Source organism: Garra rufa, chromosome 22, assembly GCF_049309525.1.
Source record: "Garra rufa chromosome 22, GarRuf1.0, whole genome shotgun sequence".
In the NCBI taxonomy this organism is placed as follows: domain Eukaryota; kingdom Metazoa; phylum Chordata; class Actinopteri; order Cypriniformes; family Cyprinidae; genus Garra; species Garra rufa.
Genome location: NC_133382.1, coordinates 20,811,234 through 20,827,560, shown reverse-complemented (window position 1 = coordinate 20,827,560; position 16,327 = coordinate 20,811,234). Strand labels below are relative to the sequence as shown.

At 37.8% G+C, this 16,327-nt stretch overlaps 1 protein-coding gene across 1 annotated transcript; it reads left to right on the top strand.

Annotated features, from left to right (window-relative positions):
- The first annotated feature begins 1,448 nt into the window (after nt 1-1,448).
- Nucleotides 1,449-6,435, top strand: eme1 (essential meiotic structure-specific endonuclease 1). Its single transcript, XM_073828986.1, has 8 exons — nt 1,449-2,173; nt 2,339-2,466; nt 4,311-4,400; nt 4,785-4,909; nt 5,144-5,291; nt 5,391-5,506; nt 5,607-5,796; nt 5,907-6,435. Exons 1-8 carry the CDS (start codon nt 1,468-1,470, stop codon nt 6,081-6,083), a joined length of 1,680 nt encoding a protein of 559 aa, XP_073685087.1. The 5' UTR covers nt 1,449-1,467; the 3' UTR covers nt 6,084-6,435.
- Nucleotides 6,436-16,327: the final 9,892 nt, after the last annotated feature.

The following is a 16,327-nucleotide window of genomic DNA, read 5'->3' as shown; positions in this document are numbered from 1 at the left end:
GTTGCTTCCGGTTCACGCGTTTTGCATATCCCTCTTTAAATATGAACATGATTTACTCAAGATTCATTCAAAGTAGACACTAAAAATGATCATAACCAATGTCCATCACATATGTGGATTGATATATAAAAGTTTTAAATTTGTATTCTTTTCACTAACATTTATATATAAATATCGAATGAAACGTCCACAATAAACAGCTGGCTTGTTTAACTGATTACCTTAAAAGTCCGTCGATATCGCCATTATTTATTACGGCTATTAACACGTTCTCCGACAAGCGGAAGCAATGAGACCTGTTTTCCGGGGTTGGTCAGGTGACGTTCGACATATAGCCTATTAAGCCCATACCAGACTTTATTCATAAAATATCTTAATTTTACATTCTAAAGTGTACATCAACTAATTAATAATTTTTTTAAATGAGAGCTAAAATCTTGCATTTTAACAATTGATTTTTCTTATAAACCATGTCAATATCTATGAAAAACACATCAAATTAGATTTTGGTGGGCTTACCCTATCATTTAAAAGCTTGGAGTATATACAGTATGTCACAAAAGTGAGTACACCCCTCACATTTCAGCAACCATTTTAGTATATCTTCTCAAGGGACAATACTATAGAAATGAAGTAGAGTAGTCAATGTGCAGATTGTATAGCAGTATAGATTTTTTGTCCCCTGAAAATTACTCAACATACAGCCATTATTGTCAAAATAGTATTGTCCCTTGAGAAGATATACTAGAATGGTTGAAATGTGAGTGGTGTACTCACTTTTGTGAGATACTGTATATTTTCATTTTTTCTGCTGGGAAAGAAATTATAGAAATGAATACTTTTATTTAGCAAGGATGCTAAATAAAGTGATGATTTATAATGTTACAAAAGATTTTTATTTCAAAGAAATGCTGTTCTTCTGAGCTTTCTATTCATCAGTGAAACCTGAAAAATTCTACTGTTTTCAACGTGATAGTAAATGTTTTTTTTGAGCAGCAAATCAGAATATTAGAATGATTTCTAAAGGATCATGAGATTGGAGTAGTCACAGGAATTAATTAAATAGTAAAAATTATTTCAACTGTTTATTTGCATTTTTGACTGTTTTTGCTGTACTTTGGATCAAACAAATGCAGGCTTGGTGAGCAGAAGAGACCTATTTAAAAAAAAAACATTTAAAATCATACTTTTCACAAACCTTGTTTTGGTAGTGTGTTTAAATGTCCTTGGGTTTTAACAAACTTTTCAGTGATACTAAAATCTCTATATAGCTCCAAAATACAAAACAATGCATTACTTATTAAATATACATCCATGACATTTCATATTTTGGCTTTCGTTGTTCTACATGTTTGAGTTGATTTAATAAATATAATAAACATCAGCAGGGCATTAAACCCTGCGTGTTTAATTGTGTTTTAATTTGAACTCTCTTTCAGCCCGCAGAACTTTAGATGACAGCTCAGCATGACCTGCATCAGTAGACCTGGATTCCTCCTAAGTGACAGTGACTCCAGTGATTCAGAGGAACTCCCTGTGTTTGATTTCTCACAGTCTAAATCCAGACAGCCCAACTTGGTTGTTTTAGACAGTTCAGATTCAGAAATGGCTCCTGTTGCTGATCCAATTTCATCTCTGGAGGTCCACGCCTCTGCTAGAGCTGCTAGAAGTGACGTGTTGATGGTCAGTAGTGACAGCGAAGAAGAGGAGGAGGCTATGATTCCCTTAGCTGTACGACTAAAACAGAAACAGCTTGGTCTGGGTACAGCAGCCATCAGTGCAGAGGAGACACGGGCTTCCAATGCGGTTTCCAATGGATGTTCACGACTCTTAGATGTTCCAGCACATCATATCAACCCTGAGGCCCAGTCGGTTGAACGTAACAAGATCTGTAGCAATACAACAAGGCAGTGCAGCTCAAACAACGATGCACCATACCTCACAAAAGCACCTCCACCTGAAGCGGAGAATGATACTTACCTGGCCAAACGCAAGAAAACCCCAGCAGAAGTGGAGGCTGCCAGACAGGAAGCCCTGAGGAAAAGAGCAATGCGAGAGCATCAGCAGGAAGAGAAGGATAGATTGAGAATGGAGAAGAAAGCTCTGGCTGATGCTGTGAAAGCCCTAAGGCCAGAGGAGTGCATCAAACACATGGTGGTGACGGTCGACCCAGGTAGGTGGCAGTGTGTGCCTGCAGTGCTCATCTTTGCTGTCACAGTTGCTTTCAGTGTTCTGAGTGCTTTGATACTTTTCCCGAGTTGTTAAAAAGCACTGGCATGAGGTATTAAGCTGCATTTGCTCAATGGATTAGTATTGATTAGCTGTCTCTCCCCCATAGGCCTACTGCAGCTGGAAGGTGGCGGCGCTCTCCTGACTTCCCTGCATGCCATGGGCTGCAACTGTGCCATAGAGAAGCAGTCTCTTCCTCGAAGTGTCACCTGGGCTAGACGCTCACCCTGCCCTCAGGCATGACAGCACTCTACACATACAAATGCACAAAAGAAAACATTTGATATTCTTTTTAATTTGCGTTTTATTACTTTTCATGCTATAGTCAATGTTACATTTAAAATTCCATCTTTTTTCATTATAAAATAAATATTATTAGTATAAATAATAATAAAACACTATTATAACACTAATTTTAGTCAATAAATCCTTTACATTTTGTCATCACAACATAAAATAGTGTACAGTAGTGTAGTGAAAGTACTAATTCATTATGAGATTTGCTAAAATTACATTTAACAGTTATTAATGTTTTAGAGTGAGGTTACATGATGGCAGAGGTAATCTACCAGTAAATGTAACAAGAGGGGAAATTAACATGAACAATTAAATATCCAATTAATTCTGTTCATTCTTGTTTGGGGGATGTAATTGACAGAGTATTGCTGTTCTGCAATATTTCACCCAAGAGATTCCTGTTGAATGTCATGGATACAGATGCTGAATGTGTGACATTTCGATTTCAAATACATAAATATAACATTATAAGATCTGTATCTAATGTTTGTAGATAAAGAAGATGCTTAAATATCTGTGTGATATTTCTTATCTAGATAGAAGTTACAAACATCTAAACCAGTGGTTCTCACAGGCAGCCTGGGACCCACTAGGGGGCCTTGAACAAACTTTTACGGGGGCCCAATAAATCCCAAACTTGTTTATATGTAGTTTTGGTAACATAAATGCAGTTACCATAACCATAATCTTAATTAATATGAATATAAAACAAAAAATGGTAACACTTTACAATAAGGTTCCATTAGTTAAAGGATTACTCCACTTTGAAAATAAAAATCGCCTGATAATTTACTCACCCCCATGTCATTCAAGATATTAATGTTCAGTGCAGCTTCAAAGGGCTCCAAACGATCCCAGCCGAGGAATAAGGGTCTTATCTGGTGAAATAATCAGTTATTTTCTAAAAAAAAATGTACAATTTATATACTTTTTAACCTCAAATGCTCATTTGTCTAGCTCTGCAATGCGCATACATACTCTGTGCACAAGACGAGGTAGACGGAGGTAGACAAAACGAGCATTTGAGGTAAAAAAAAAAAAAAAAATAGTTTTTTTGTTTCGCCAGATAAGACCCTTAATCCTTGGCTGGGATCGTGTAAAAAATGCACAGAAACTGCATTTTTAACCTTCAATCTGTTGAGCACCATTGTAGCCCACTATATGGAGAAAAATCCTCGAAAGTTTTCCTCAAAAAATGCATTTCTTTGCGACTGAAGAAAGAAAGAAATATCTTGGATTACATGGGGGTGAGTAAATTATCAGGAATTTTTTATTCTGGAAGTGGAGTAATCCTTTAATGTTAGTTAATGTATCACTAACATAAATTAACAGTGGGCAATATATTTATTAAAGTATTTATTCATCTTTTTTTAATATTAGTTAAGTTAGTTAGAAAATACAGTTGTTCATGTTAGTTCGCAGTGCATAAAGTAATGTTACCAAGCACAACTTTTGATTTTAATAATGCATTAGTAAATGTTGAAATAAACATTTACTAAAAATAATACATTCTGTAGAAGTGTTGTTTGTTCTTAGTTCATGTTAACTAAATTACTTAACTAGTGTTAACTAATGAACCTTATTGTAAAGTGTTACCCCAAAAATAAACATGTATCACGTTAATCTGATCTTTTTTTCAGTTGTTTTAGTACAACAGATGTGGTTAGCTTAGAAGATATTTTGAAAAAATTGGGGGGCCTTGTGGTTAAAAGGGGTTGTGAACCTCTGATCTAAATCTTTTTAAACATATTTTTTATAGTTCATTTGACTGTTTTTTTTTTCAGACTGGTGAGATGATGTCCATTTCAGAATCAAATACTGTAGTCCAAGTTCCTGTGGATGACTTTGTAACCATGATTAATAACTACTGCAAGGTAGGCACATTATGTTCTGGTATGGTGTAATTTTCTATTGGACCATTACAATTACCTAATTAACCATTAATAGGATAATTGCTTGATGTGCCCTTTTTGCATGATGTAGCAACTAAAATTAAATTAAGAGTTTTGTGTCCGAAAGGGCAACAGAAAAGCTAGCAGTTATGACCTTTCCAACAAGAGTCAGAGCAATTAAGGGTAATGAATATAATTACAGGATCACCTCTGAATTATGAATTATAAAAAAAAAAAAAGATCCAGAAGCTCTTTAAAATATGCTTTCGCTCAATCTTTGAGAAATACATGTCTTTAGAATTTTGACAGCCTCTGAATTTCTCTTCTGATTAGTCTCTGTGTGGGGCTTTTTTGTTTTTACTGTAGAGGCAATGCAACGGTGTGTTGACGGAAAGTGGCATATCTCTGACTGCCTGGATCCAAGGACTTATAAGCAGGAATCCAGGCAGAACCCTCAGTCTGGTTGTGATTGACATAGAGAAGTACTTCAAGTGAGTGACTTACTTTATTATTACATTTTTCTGTTTTTACGCACAGAGTGATATATGAGAATTAAAATCATTTTTTTTTTTTAAATACTCTGTCAAGATGTTTAGTTTTTTTTTTTTGAGCAGTAGTCATAAAACAAACATTTGCATTAGCATATGTACAGTATGTTAATTTAAAATGACAGATTACTGAAGAGTTTAGAACTGCTTAATTTAGCATTAAATGTTCGTTTACAGATCCCAGAATTCAAAATGTCAGAAGAAATACCGTGAGGCAGTGCTAGGCGAGGAGAAAAATGTGGGACTACAGGGAGGGCAGAAAAAGAGAAGAAAGAAAGACGATATCAATCAGCTTCCTGAGGTCTCGCGAGTGCAGGTGGAGGAGGTAAGCTGAACCACCTCATTGGCAGTCGATATAAATTCATGGTTATATTTGAGGTCCTCTGCTTCAACTCAGTCTTTTTTCCCCTCACCTGTCCATCAGGCTTTGGTAGACCTGCAGTTGCAAACCGGGGTGCAGGTTCGCTTCCTCTCTACCTGGAAAGACTTCACTGATTATATTACCATGTTAACCAAAGCAGTAGCCGAGGCACCGTTCAAGTGAGTGGGAAGCCAGTTTCCATATTTATCGCTCTCCAACCAGCTGCATCTTTAGCAACAGTAGTTTATTTTTTTACTTGAGTATGTTTATTCTTTCCAGGCTGGAGCGAGAGAAGACGGGATTCACGTTTTGTTTAGAGAGTGAGTGGGCAGGGGGTCATAAGGTGGACCGCTCAGGGAACGGCCTTCTGCAGGTTTGGAAGAGACAAATACAGCAATTGAACCGCGTCAGCCCTGATATGGCCAGTGCTATACTTAGTGCCTACCCCTCTCCTCGGCTTCTTGCTCAGGTTAAATCAGTTTTCAATTATGAGATGTCTAACAACAAATCATTTTATGTATGACATTTAGTGTTTTTGGGTGCGAGATCTTGTTTTGAATGTATATTTGTTTTTTGTAGGCATATGCACGGTGCAAATCGGAACATGAAAAAGTCGGTCTGCTGGCAGACATACTCATTCGCCGCGGAGAGGGTGTGACATCTACAACTCGTAGAGTTGGTCCGGAGCTTTCCAAACGGCTGTTTCTTTTGATGACGTCATGTGATGCCAATCAACCGCTTGATTCTGCTGTATAGGTTCTTTAGTCTCGTACACATGAGAACAATGTCAAAAATGTTGTGTTATAGATATTTATTACAGGTGAGATACGTTGTAAACCTCAAGTTTGATTTTGCCGGATTTTCAGTTATATTTTTGTTTGTTCTTACTATAAATTGTTGCTATTAAATGTTTCTTACAAGTCCCTGAAAACCATTTTACTTCACCTCCATCAGAATTAGATTTCCTAAAATGACCTCGGTCCAAACCTTTCTATACCTCTTTATACCAAAGGGGGAGCCTTGAAAGTTTCACTTTTTCTAAAATGCTCTTTGAGTTTTTTGTTCTCTTCATCCCAGTGGCAAATAACCTTGGACGGCTGAAGCCGTATGCAGTAAACTCAGAAATGCTACACACGCACAGTATTTCCTGAGCACACTGAAGACCCATAGGTCATACCCAAGCTGTTTCATTTCGAATTCATTCACTTTATGTTATCCTTACATATTTTAGCAGCACTAAAGAGGGCATTGCTAATTGCAAAAGCAACAGTTTCAGTTTGGCGTTTTTCCTGTTTAAGGCACTACTGCGCTCCTTTCGGTACCAAAATGGCCCCTTGAGCACACCATACTCACTGTCTAAGGACTGTAGAGACTCATGGCTCATTTCCAGCACATTAGAGAATGGCACCTGACCAAGGAGTGTCGCGTTGCCTGAAACGAGCGGTGGGGTAACGAGCCGTTAAATGTGCTTAAGAGATGAGCTGCATGCTTCATCCCTGTCCCTGAAGGCAGTATTTCCTCTACAGTTTAAGGGATGGCATAACAAACTATGGCTAGTAGGTGTGCGCTTGTGCCAAAGGGAATTATACGAGCAGAATTACGGCAGCTTGAAAAGGGATCACCTTGGAGTGATTGTTTAGCTGAATAGTATGAAATCCAATTTTCGTGTACTTTGAACGCAGACTATAATAGCTTTTATGACCTAGAGTCTGCGGTGCTAACATCTTCAGTGGCTTGTGAATGGTTGAATGGGATTTTAATTTCAAAAAGCAGTTGTAGGATATTACGCCTTACAAAGTACAATGTAACTCATCTAACCTAAATGTTTTGGAGGGAGAATAGTTTCCATTTGCATCTGCGTAAGTGCAAGGGGTCTGTATATCTTCAGCTGCTGTATCTGCAATGTGCATATATGAGTCATGACTGCTCCACATGATAGATTGCATCCTGTAAAGTATTTCTGTTCAGCAGAGTAGCAGTTTCTCATTTCTGGCGCACGCGGGATTCTTCCCGCTTCTTGTTGGAGATTAATAAGGATCGGGAGTGGCGGTAGGTCAACGTCGGCCACCTTCACTCACAGTCAATAGAGTGGGAAGCAAAGCAGGGTTGTTAGTCACTGTCTTTCCCTGGATATTCTCAACTCGGCTCATCTCTTGGAAAAATGTGCCTTCTTATCGGCCGCCACACAAGATGGAGTGCCACAGGCAGCGCTGTTTATGGTTTTGTGAGTTCGTTTTGTTCCAGTTCCAGTTTCGTATTCTTCTTGGCAGAGTGGGTGCACTTGCACTTCCTTGGGTTGTGCCACAGTAATGCCACCTGTAGTGTGCTGGCCCTCTGTTGACAGTGGCATAATAATAACATTTCCTCAGGCAAGTGATATGGCAACAAGACAAAGCCTCTGATATTATCCTTCTATTGCATTCTCGGTGTGTTTTGCCTTGGCGCTGGGTGAATCACGATCCACTCAGAGCCACTTGCTAAAACGACAAGAGAGAATGTCAAAGTCTCCAACAATCTATTTCAGAGCGTGAGTAGGCCGGCCACTGTGGTATTGGTTTCTTTGCCACCAGCGTTCAATCAATGTTTCCTGCTTCTCTTTAAAAATAAATCATTATATGGCTCTGCTTCTGCCTTTCTTTTGTTCATTTGCAAATCAGACGCAAGCGATTTGAGTGTTCAGATCCAGCTCTTCTGGGAAAAGAGATGCAAAACCCTCAAGAAAACAACTTTGGATGCCAGAGCTAGAGGCTTTTTAACTTCAGAAGGAAAACATTGCATTGTTATTGCAGGATTTTGTTTTCTACCTTGCCCTCTCCTACCAGCCTTTTTTTAGACTGCACATACGTACACAGTTTTCTTCTCTCGCAGTGGATTTTTGTTGTTTTTTGTTCCAGTCGGTTGGCTGAATTTTTGATTGCCACATGAGGGCAGAATTGCTTCACACTGACTGTACACTAACTAGACCTAAGATTCCACACTGGTGTTGCTGCTCTCAACTTGATGTTTTATTAAACGCCACATTGCGATCCCACACAGTAGCAAGATTGTTCTTAAAATCGAATATATATATTAATATTACTGCATAGACCCAACAACATGTAAAATTGTTATCATGACAGGCATCTATATGGTTTGAGTTTTTCTTTCTCTTTAGCAGCCAGTAATTCACTGCACAAGTGAAAGTTTTGGTTCCACAAAGAACCATTTAATCAAAAGTTCTTTAAAGAACCATCTCTTTCTTACTTTTTTATAATCTGATGAACCTTCTTTCACCACAAAGAACCTTTTGTGAAACAAAAAGGTTCAGATATTAAAGGTTCTTTATGAACAAAAAAGGTTCTTCTATGGCAATTGTGAAGCACCTTTATTTTTAAGAGTGTAGCTACAACTGAAATGTAGTCTGGATTGATTTTATGTTATTTAATTTTTTTATTTTACGTAGAATCATTTTGTTTGTCACAACATTTTCATGTTGGCATCTGACTTATTTGGCTAGATCAACTTTATGAGATTTTACTTTAATATTTCATTAATTTAAAACAATATTCACCTTCACAGCTATGACATATCAGTTAATATTCACATGATCTGCAGGTAAACAAAATACTTCAGTCTTTTTAAATCTATCTTTTATGTTTTTTATTTTAAAATCATTTAATTTTCAAATCTCTTTGCTTTTTTTATCTCCTTGCAGATTGCCTCATGAACCCCTGTGAACCCCATTTTGTAAAAACATGGGCTAGACTGCTAGAGTGAGAGATGAGTTTGCTTTAAAAAGTTTGATTAGACACATCCTTTTGACTTTTGTTGTCCAGGCGAATGCATGATATATATGTGCCACTGCAATGCGTTACTAGCTTGCCTTCCAGCTAGCACTATCAAGACTTTACATGCCATCCAGAATGCAGCAGCACGTTTGGTCTTCAATCAGTCAAAGAGGAGCCATGTCACAACCCTCTTTGGTTGCCCGCATTAAAATAGGTAGGTAGTGTATACTGTAGGGCAATCTACCGGTCTGCACGCTCATACCTAAACAATCTCCTTCAAATTTATGCTCTTCCTTATTTCCTGCAGTCAGTCAAAATATGCCTGGTAGCTACATCAAAACACAGTATAGTGTTTTCTTGCACTCCCATGATGGTGGAACACATTCTTCTACCCAAATAACAGTGTTGGGTAGTGTAATACATTACAGTTATAACATTACTTTCCCTGGTAACTAGTAGTGTAACAAATTACTAATAAAATTTAAGTAATAATATTACAGTTACCATCCAAAAATGGCTAGTTACTACTTTTTTAACCTACTTACCAGTGTTTGGGGTAATGCAATACAAGTAATGTGAGTTATGTAATCAGATTACTTTTTTTTAAATAACTAGTAGTAATACATTATTACAGTAAAGTAATGGATTACGTTTTAATTTACAGGAAAATATCTTTTTACTTTTTTAAATAAGTACTGTTGCTGCTGACCTTCGATGATTCAATTTAACCATACTAATAGGAAAAACTATTTTAGATAAACAAATGTGCTTTTTAGGGGCCAAGCAACGAAGGTGCGTAGGGACCTATTGTATCCGTTAACGTTCTTATTCCTCTTCTTCCGTTTCTTCTTCCGCTGTTGAAGTCTATGGCAGCCCATAGAACCGCTTGCGGAAAAGTTGTATAATTTGGCACACTGACAGAGGGCAGTCTGAAATGTCACCATAGCCAATTTGGAGTCTCTAACTTAAACTCTCTAGCACCACCAATTGTCCAAAGTTTCACTTTCTTTTTGCTAATAACTTTTGAACCGTAAGCCACAATCCTTGGGTCATGCCGAGTTGAATGAACACCAAAATTCAAAAATTGTAAGGTTTCGTTTTTTTTATATATATAATTAATTGTTTGTAAAACATACTTTTTTACTTAATAGTTTGTAAAACCTACTTTTCAAACTCTTCCTAGACGGTTTGTCTGATTTTCACCAAAATTGGCTCAGATCATATTCAGACCATGCTTGCAAAAAGTTATGGAATTCAAGTTGATTGGACAAACCGTTCTCGAATAACGCGCAAATAAATCTACAAAAAGCGTAAAAAATGGATGAGGCTATATCTCAGCAACAGTTTGTCGTTTTGAGACCAAACTAGGTGTGTGTTATAACAAGCATGACCTGAGGCTATCTGCAGTGTTACGTCACAGTGCCACCTAGAGGTCAGGAGATATGAAAATTGGCTATTTTTGCTTATAACTTCTCAATGGTTTGGCCAAAAATCTCAAAAGTGGTCCCGTTAGATTCGGAGGAGCATGCCAAGTCGAACCATATCCAAATTTCCCCATGTCAGCAATTTTGAATTTTGTTATAAAATGCTATATTTTACAAACGCATTAACGTATCGTTACGAAACTCGTCATGTATCTTCATCACCATGCCCTGGCAGTACTGAAAAAGTTTGGTGGCAGCGCCACCTTGTGGTCAAAAGTTATAAGGAAATTTAGAAAAATGCTAATGACTGAAAAATGGCTTATTGTAATGAAAGTGATCTCAAAATATTCCTTGGGTCAGGCCGAGAACATTGGTACCAATTTTGCCAAAATTGGCCGAACTTCCTGTTCGCCATTCTGATTATTGTAGAAAACCTACTTTTTCGAACTCCTAGACCGTTCCCCAAATTTGACTCAAACCATCATCAGACCATGCTGACAAAAAGTTATGGATTTCGTGTTGATATTTGAAACCTTTCTCATTTAACGCATCAACGAATTTGCTTAAAAGATGCCAAAGCGCATCTGAAGCTGTATCTCTGCAAAGCTTTGAGATATTTGCACCAAATTTTGTATGTGTCACCGCACAGTGTTTACACCACTTCAATTTGGTAACAGCGCCACCTATTGGTCAAGAGTAATAAACTATTCATTAACTATCAATTATAAAATGTCCAAAAATGCTAATAACTGTTGATAGCATAAGCCTATTGTAATGAAATTAGTCTCAAAATATTCCTTGGGTCATGCCGACTACATAGATACCAATTATGCCACAGTTGGTCAAACTTTCTGTCCGCCATTTTGATTTATGTTGAAAACCTACTTTTCCGAACTAGTCCTAGACCGTTCGTCCGATTTTCACCAAAATCAAGTCAGATCATCTTCAGACTGTGCTGACAAAAAGTTATGGATTTCAAGTTGATAGATGAAACCGTTTTCGTACAGCGCCTCTACAAATATTAGGCTTGATGCCAAAATGACTGTGAGGCTTTATCTCTGCAAAGCTTTGACATAATGACACCTATTTTTTTTATTGTGCCTTTGTCTCCTCACACTAAACACACCACATCGATTTGATAACAGCGCCACCTGTTGGTTAAACGTAGTAAGCCATTAAATCATATCAGTAGGCGTTCTACATAATTTTTTGGTCATTTTGGCAAAAATCATCTTAAAATGGCTTCCTTTTACTTAGTGTTGCAGTTGGTGTGTTGTTCCTGCCATCCTTAGCTACTCATTTTCCCTTTGGAATGCTTGGCCCCGTAATTGCTGCTTGCAGCTATATTTATTATTATTATTATTATTGCTGAAGTGTTAAACTTTCTTCTCCTGCATTCTATACAGATGTAAATTTACTTTTCCTTCAGTATGAGGTGTATTAATTTCACTTTTGGTGTGAAAAAGCTTTTACATTTGCCAAAAGTAGAACTTTTTATTTTTTAAGTGAGCCCTGCCCAGATTTAAAACTTTTTTTTTTAAACTTTTACTATTGCTATTGTAATGCATTACTTTTAAAAGTAACTTTCCCCAACACTGCTAATAAGCAAAAAATGACTTTATTTTAAGATAAACTAGCATTTGTGCTTCATTTTATATTGCGGAAGAGTGTTGAACTTTCTTCTCCTGCGTTCTACTACACAGACATGAATTTACTTTTTCTTCAGCCTGAGTTGTATCCCTTTCACTTTTGGTGTGAAAGGGCTTTTACATTTGCCAAAAATAGAACTTTTTATATTAAAAACAAATTAAGCAAGCCCTGGCCAGATTTAAAAAGTAACGCAAAAGTAATGTAACACATTACTTTCCATAAAAAGCAACTTAAGTTACTTTTTTAGGGAGTAACTCAATATTGTAATGCATTACTTTTAAAAGTAGTTTTAAAATCTTAATTTGTGTTCTGAAGATGACCAAAGGTCTGGTTCGTAATGACATATGGGTGAGTAATTACTGACAGAATTTTCATTTTTGGGTGAACTATCCCTTTAGGGTATCCTCAAAGAACGTCCACTTTCCAAAAGGCCATCAAAAACTGATAGAGAATCTCATTGATGGTCCTTATAAAACTGGATCATTATCTCTCTGTTTTCCGCTCACTTTCTCCTCACAATCTAAGTTTCACCGTGGGAGGCTGTGCTCTCCAAAGGGTGCTTGAGAGTTTGAGGCTGCTGTGTGGAATCAGGCCAGGGCTCTATTTACTTTAGATCCCAGGCCTCAGCCCTGCGGGGACCCCTAATCAATGCCCGCCTCTCGCCCTCCTCATGATCCCTCTCCCGTAGCGACCTGATGCGATCGCTAATTGGGCTATTTGTGTGGAGCTGAGCGAGCCTGACGTTCTTCCTGCTTGTCAGTGTGTGTGTTTTATGATGTATCCGGGCCGTTTACTTATTTATTTGAAGCATGCACCTTCTGGAGTCTGTAAGGTGGTTTGATGGACTGCATCCCGAAGGAGTCTCCCGAGGCCCGTGTGTCTGCGAGCGCGTGTCAATGTGCGTGAGACGCCACGGCGGTGTCCTGCCCGCCACCGCTCAGCATTCATTATACACCGTCACCCTCTGGGGCGTTTTTATTAACATTCCAATCAGTGCCGAGCCAGATTGCTCGATCTGCAGAAACAAATTGGGAATAGACTTTGATATAAGGTTGAAAACACTCTGACAAGAGGAGGCACACAAATATGAATTCATGTGCACGGCACATATTGAGATTTGGTCAATGAGCCAAGTCAGGGCCATTACTCCTCTGTTTGTTATTTAAATGGCTTTGCACAACACCAGCACCTGGAGTATCGCCTTCACAAGCTAGGAGATCTTGTTCCACAAAAAACGGCCAGTGGGAAGCTGCCGATTCCTTCTGAAGTGATAGGCACTTTTCCGGTTCTCTCCCGTGATCCATTGTTGTCTGTATTTCCTTTTTCCCTGCAGCTGACTGATTCTCAGAATGGAGGTGCTTGACAGTCACCATCGTCTGCAAAAGACACACTTTATTCTCACAGGAAGGCGGCGGTGAGATGGAAAGATGAAGGTAAGACAGAGGGTGTCATTCATCGTGTCTCTCAATTCACAGGTCTGTCACACTCCCCTCAATCCGCTGAAGGCTTCGCAAGGCTTAGTGCTCGAGATTCTTTGGTCAATAGCTGTACTTGACCTTTTACACCCAAAAAAAAGTTTGTACGTGTTGGTGCGCTTTTCCACAGCGTGTGTCATGTATGAGTATCGCTTCTGCCTGACAGGTCTCGGGATCAATCCGAATTCATGTCAGTAATATCTTCTCACAGTGGCTGTCCTTAACCTGGTGCTCAGTTCCTGTCTGAATGACGTTAGTGGTGTCTGAGCTCCACAGGAGATGACCTAGAATGATGGTGATGAAGCATCTTTGCAATGAAAAGGTATGACGAGAAGTAAATCCGGTGATTTTATACTCAATTTCCTTGAGTGTGCTGTCTGTCCAAGGTTACAGGCTACTTCTGTTTTTTTTTTTTTTAATTCATCTTGAAATTGTATTAAAAGTGCAAAAAGTGAAAGTATAAAAATACATATATAGCCTGAGAATCAATTCTGATGCACCCATATTAATGGTTGATATTCAAGGGATAGTTCACCCAAAAAAGAAAATTCTGCCATTAATGACTCAACCTCATGTCGTTCCAAACCTGTAAGACCTTTATTCATTTTCAGAACACAAATTATGCTATTTTTGATGCTTTCTGATCCTGCATAGAGCCATTTTCTGAAGCTATGAAAATGCAAAGAAAACAAAAATAACAAATTCTTCTCTTCCGTCTCAGTGTTCAACGTGCGTTCACAAAAATACCATGACGCGTATGTGGTGCTGCTGGCAGGACACCTATTGATGTGCTCTAGAAATGGCTGTTAAACTAATTTCTAAACATTTCCTCTCAGAAGGGATTTTTTTTGCACCATCTTTGGTTAGTAAATTACATATTTCTATTCACAAATCAACATGATCTAATATAGTTTTACTGTAAAATGAGAAAATATCAATGTTTCCATTTGGCAACACTGTACCACTATGGAAAAATAGGTATGTTTCCATATGCCAACGCTGTACCACAGTGGAATTGTATTTAATTGTAAGTAACGTATTGCCCCATTGGGATTTTTCATAGATAGTAACATCAATAATTTTATTGCAGTTATTTATTTATTTGAAGTGTTTGTTGTAGTGTAGTTGTATTTATGTATGAATAATACAATTATTTATTATTTTCAGTAAATGGATACAGCAATATTTCATGGAAAGAACAATAGGCAGAGTGCAGAGTTGGATCTCCCATGTAATGTCAGTGAAGATGAGTTAGCCTTCAGTGACCATATCGATGAGTGCGTTTGTGCATGTGTATATGTGTCTGCATGTATGTGTGACAGATTTTAATGGAAATTAATTTAATAGAAAAACAATTTTTTGGCCATTTTCCATTGTGGCACACTGTTGCCATATGGCAACATTTTCCTAAATCTTTTATTCTTTAAAACCACCAATAAATGCTGCTTGGAAATGCTTAAAAGCGTCTGTCAACTCTCTACTGCAATCTTGGCCCATTCCTCGCCTCAAAAAGCTTTCAGATCATTGATAATCTTTGGTTTTCACTTTGCCACAGCTTTCTTTAAATTCAACCAAATATTTTCAATGAGAATTAAATCTGGAGACTGAACAGGCCACTCAAGAACATTCTATGACTGAATCCTGAACCAAGAATAAGTAGATTTGGATGTATACTTTGGCGTGAATGTCCTGGAGGAAAGTCCTTTGATCACTAGCTTCAGTCTTTGGAACAAAGGCATCACAATTCTTGTCAAAATGACCTGATACTTCAAACAATCCATGATGTCCTTTATACATGATTTTCACTTCCTGCTACAGTAAAACAACCCCATAACAGGACTGGCCCACCTACAAGTTTGACGATGCAGATAGTGTTCTGCTCATAAGTTTTGCCATTTTTGCACCAGACGTATGCTGATCCATCCACCCAAAAAGTTTCAGTTTGGTCACATCACTCCATTAAAACATTCTTCCAGATCTCCACAGGTCTATCCAAATTAATTTTAGCACGTTCAAGTCGGCCTTTTTGTTCTTCTTGGCCAAAAGTGGTATTTGGCAAGATGCCTTAACATGAGACTATACTTGTCTAGTGTTCTTCTTATACACTGCATTGAAATGTTTTTCCTCCTTTCGTCGGGTCATCTTGCAAGTCTTTGGCTGTACATTGCAGGTTTTTCTCAGTTGCTCTGATCAAACATTTTATGATATTGTGCGTTTTTGTTCAACTTAAAGGTTTTCTGGTACAACACACTTTAAACTAGGGAATAAGGCTGCCAGCTGTGTCTCTTTGAACTTGTAATGTCTTAGAAATGTTCATGTAGCCTTAGACTTTCTAATATAGCTCTCACAAAAGCTATAGAGAAGAAATAATTGTAACTTCAGCACATGCATGGGCTAAATGTATGTGTAACAGCCCAAGCTAATTCTGTTTTTTTTTTAGTAGAACAGAATTTTGTTCCCTACCATAAAAACAAGTCACTTAAAACGACAATATTGAATAGGGGTTGAATAATCAATAAAATCGAGGCTGAACCACTGATGTCACATGGAATATTTTACCAATGTCCTTAATACTTTTCTAGACCTTGAACGTGCCAGTTGCCTCTCATATTTCATCAAAAATATCTTAAAGGTCCCATATTGTCAAAAACGAAACTTCCTGGCTTTTTTCATGATAACTGAGG

Bases quoted from the DNA above. Each gene is read 5' to 3' on its own strand.
- eme1 (XM_073828986.1), top strand. From the start codon at position 1,468: ATGACCTGCATCAGTAGACCTGGATTCCTCCTAAGTGACAGTGACTCC. The intron at 2,467-4,310 runs GCATGACAGCAC...TTTTTTTTTCAG, and splicing joins GACGCTCACCCTGCCCTCAG to ACTGGTGAGATGATGTCCAT. The intron at 5,292-5,390 runs GTAAGCTGAACC...CCTGTCCATCAG, and splicing joins CGCGAGTGCAGGTGGAGGAG to GCTTTGGTAGACCTGCAGTT.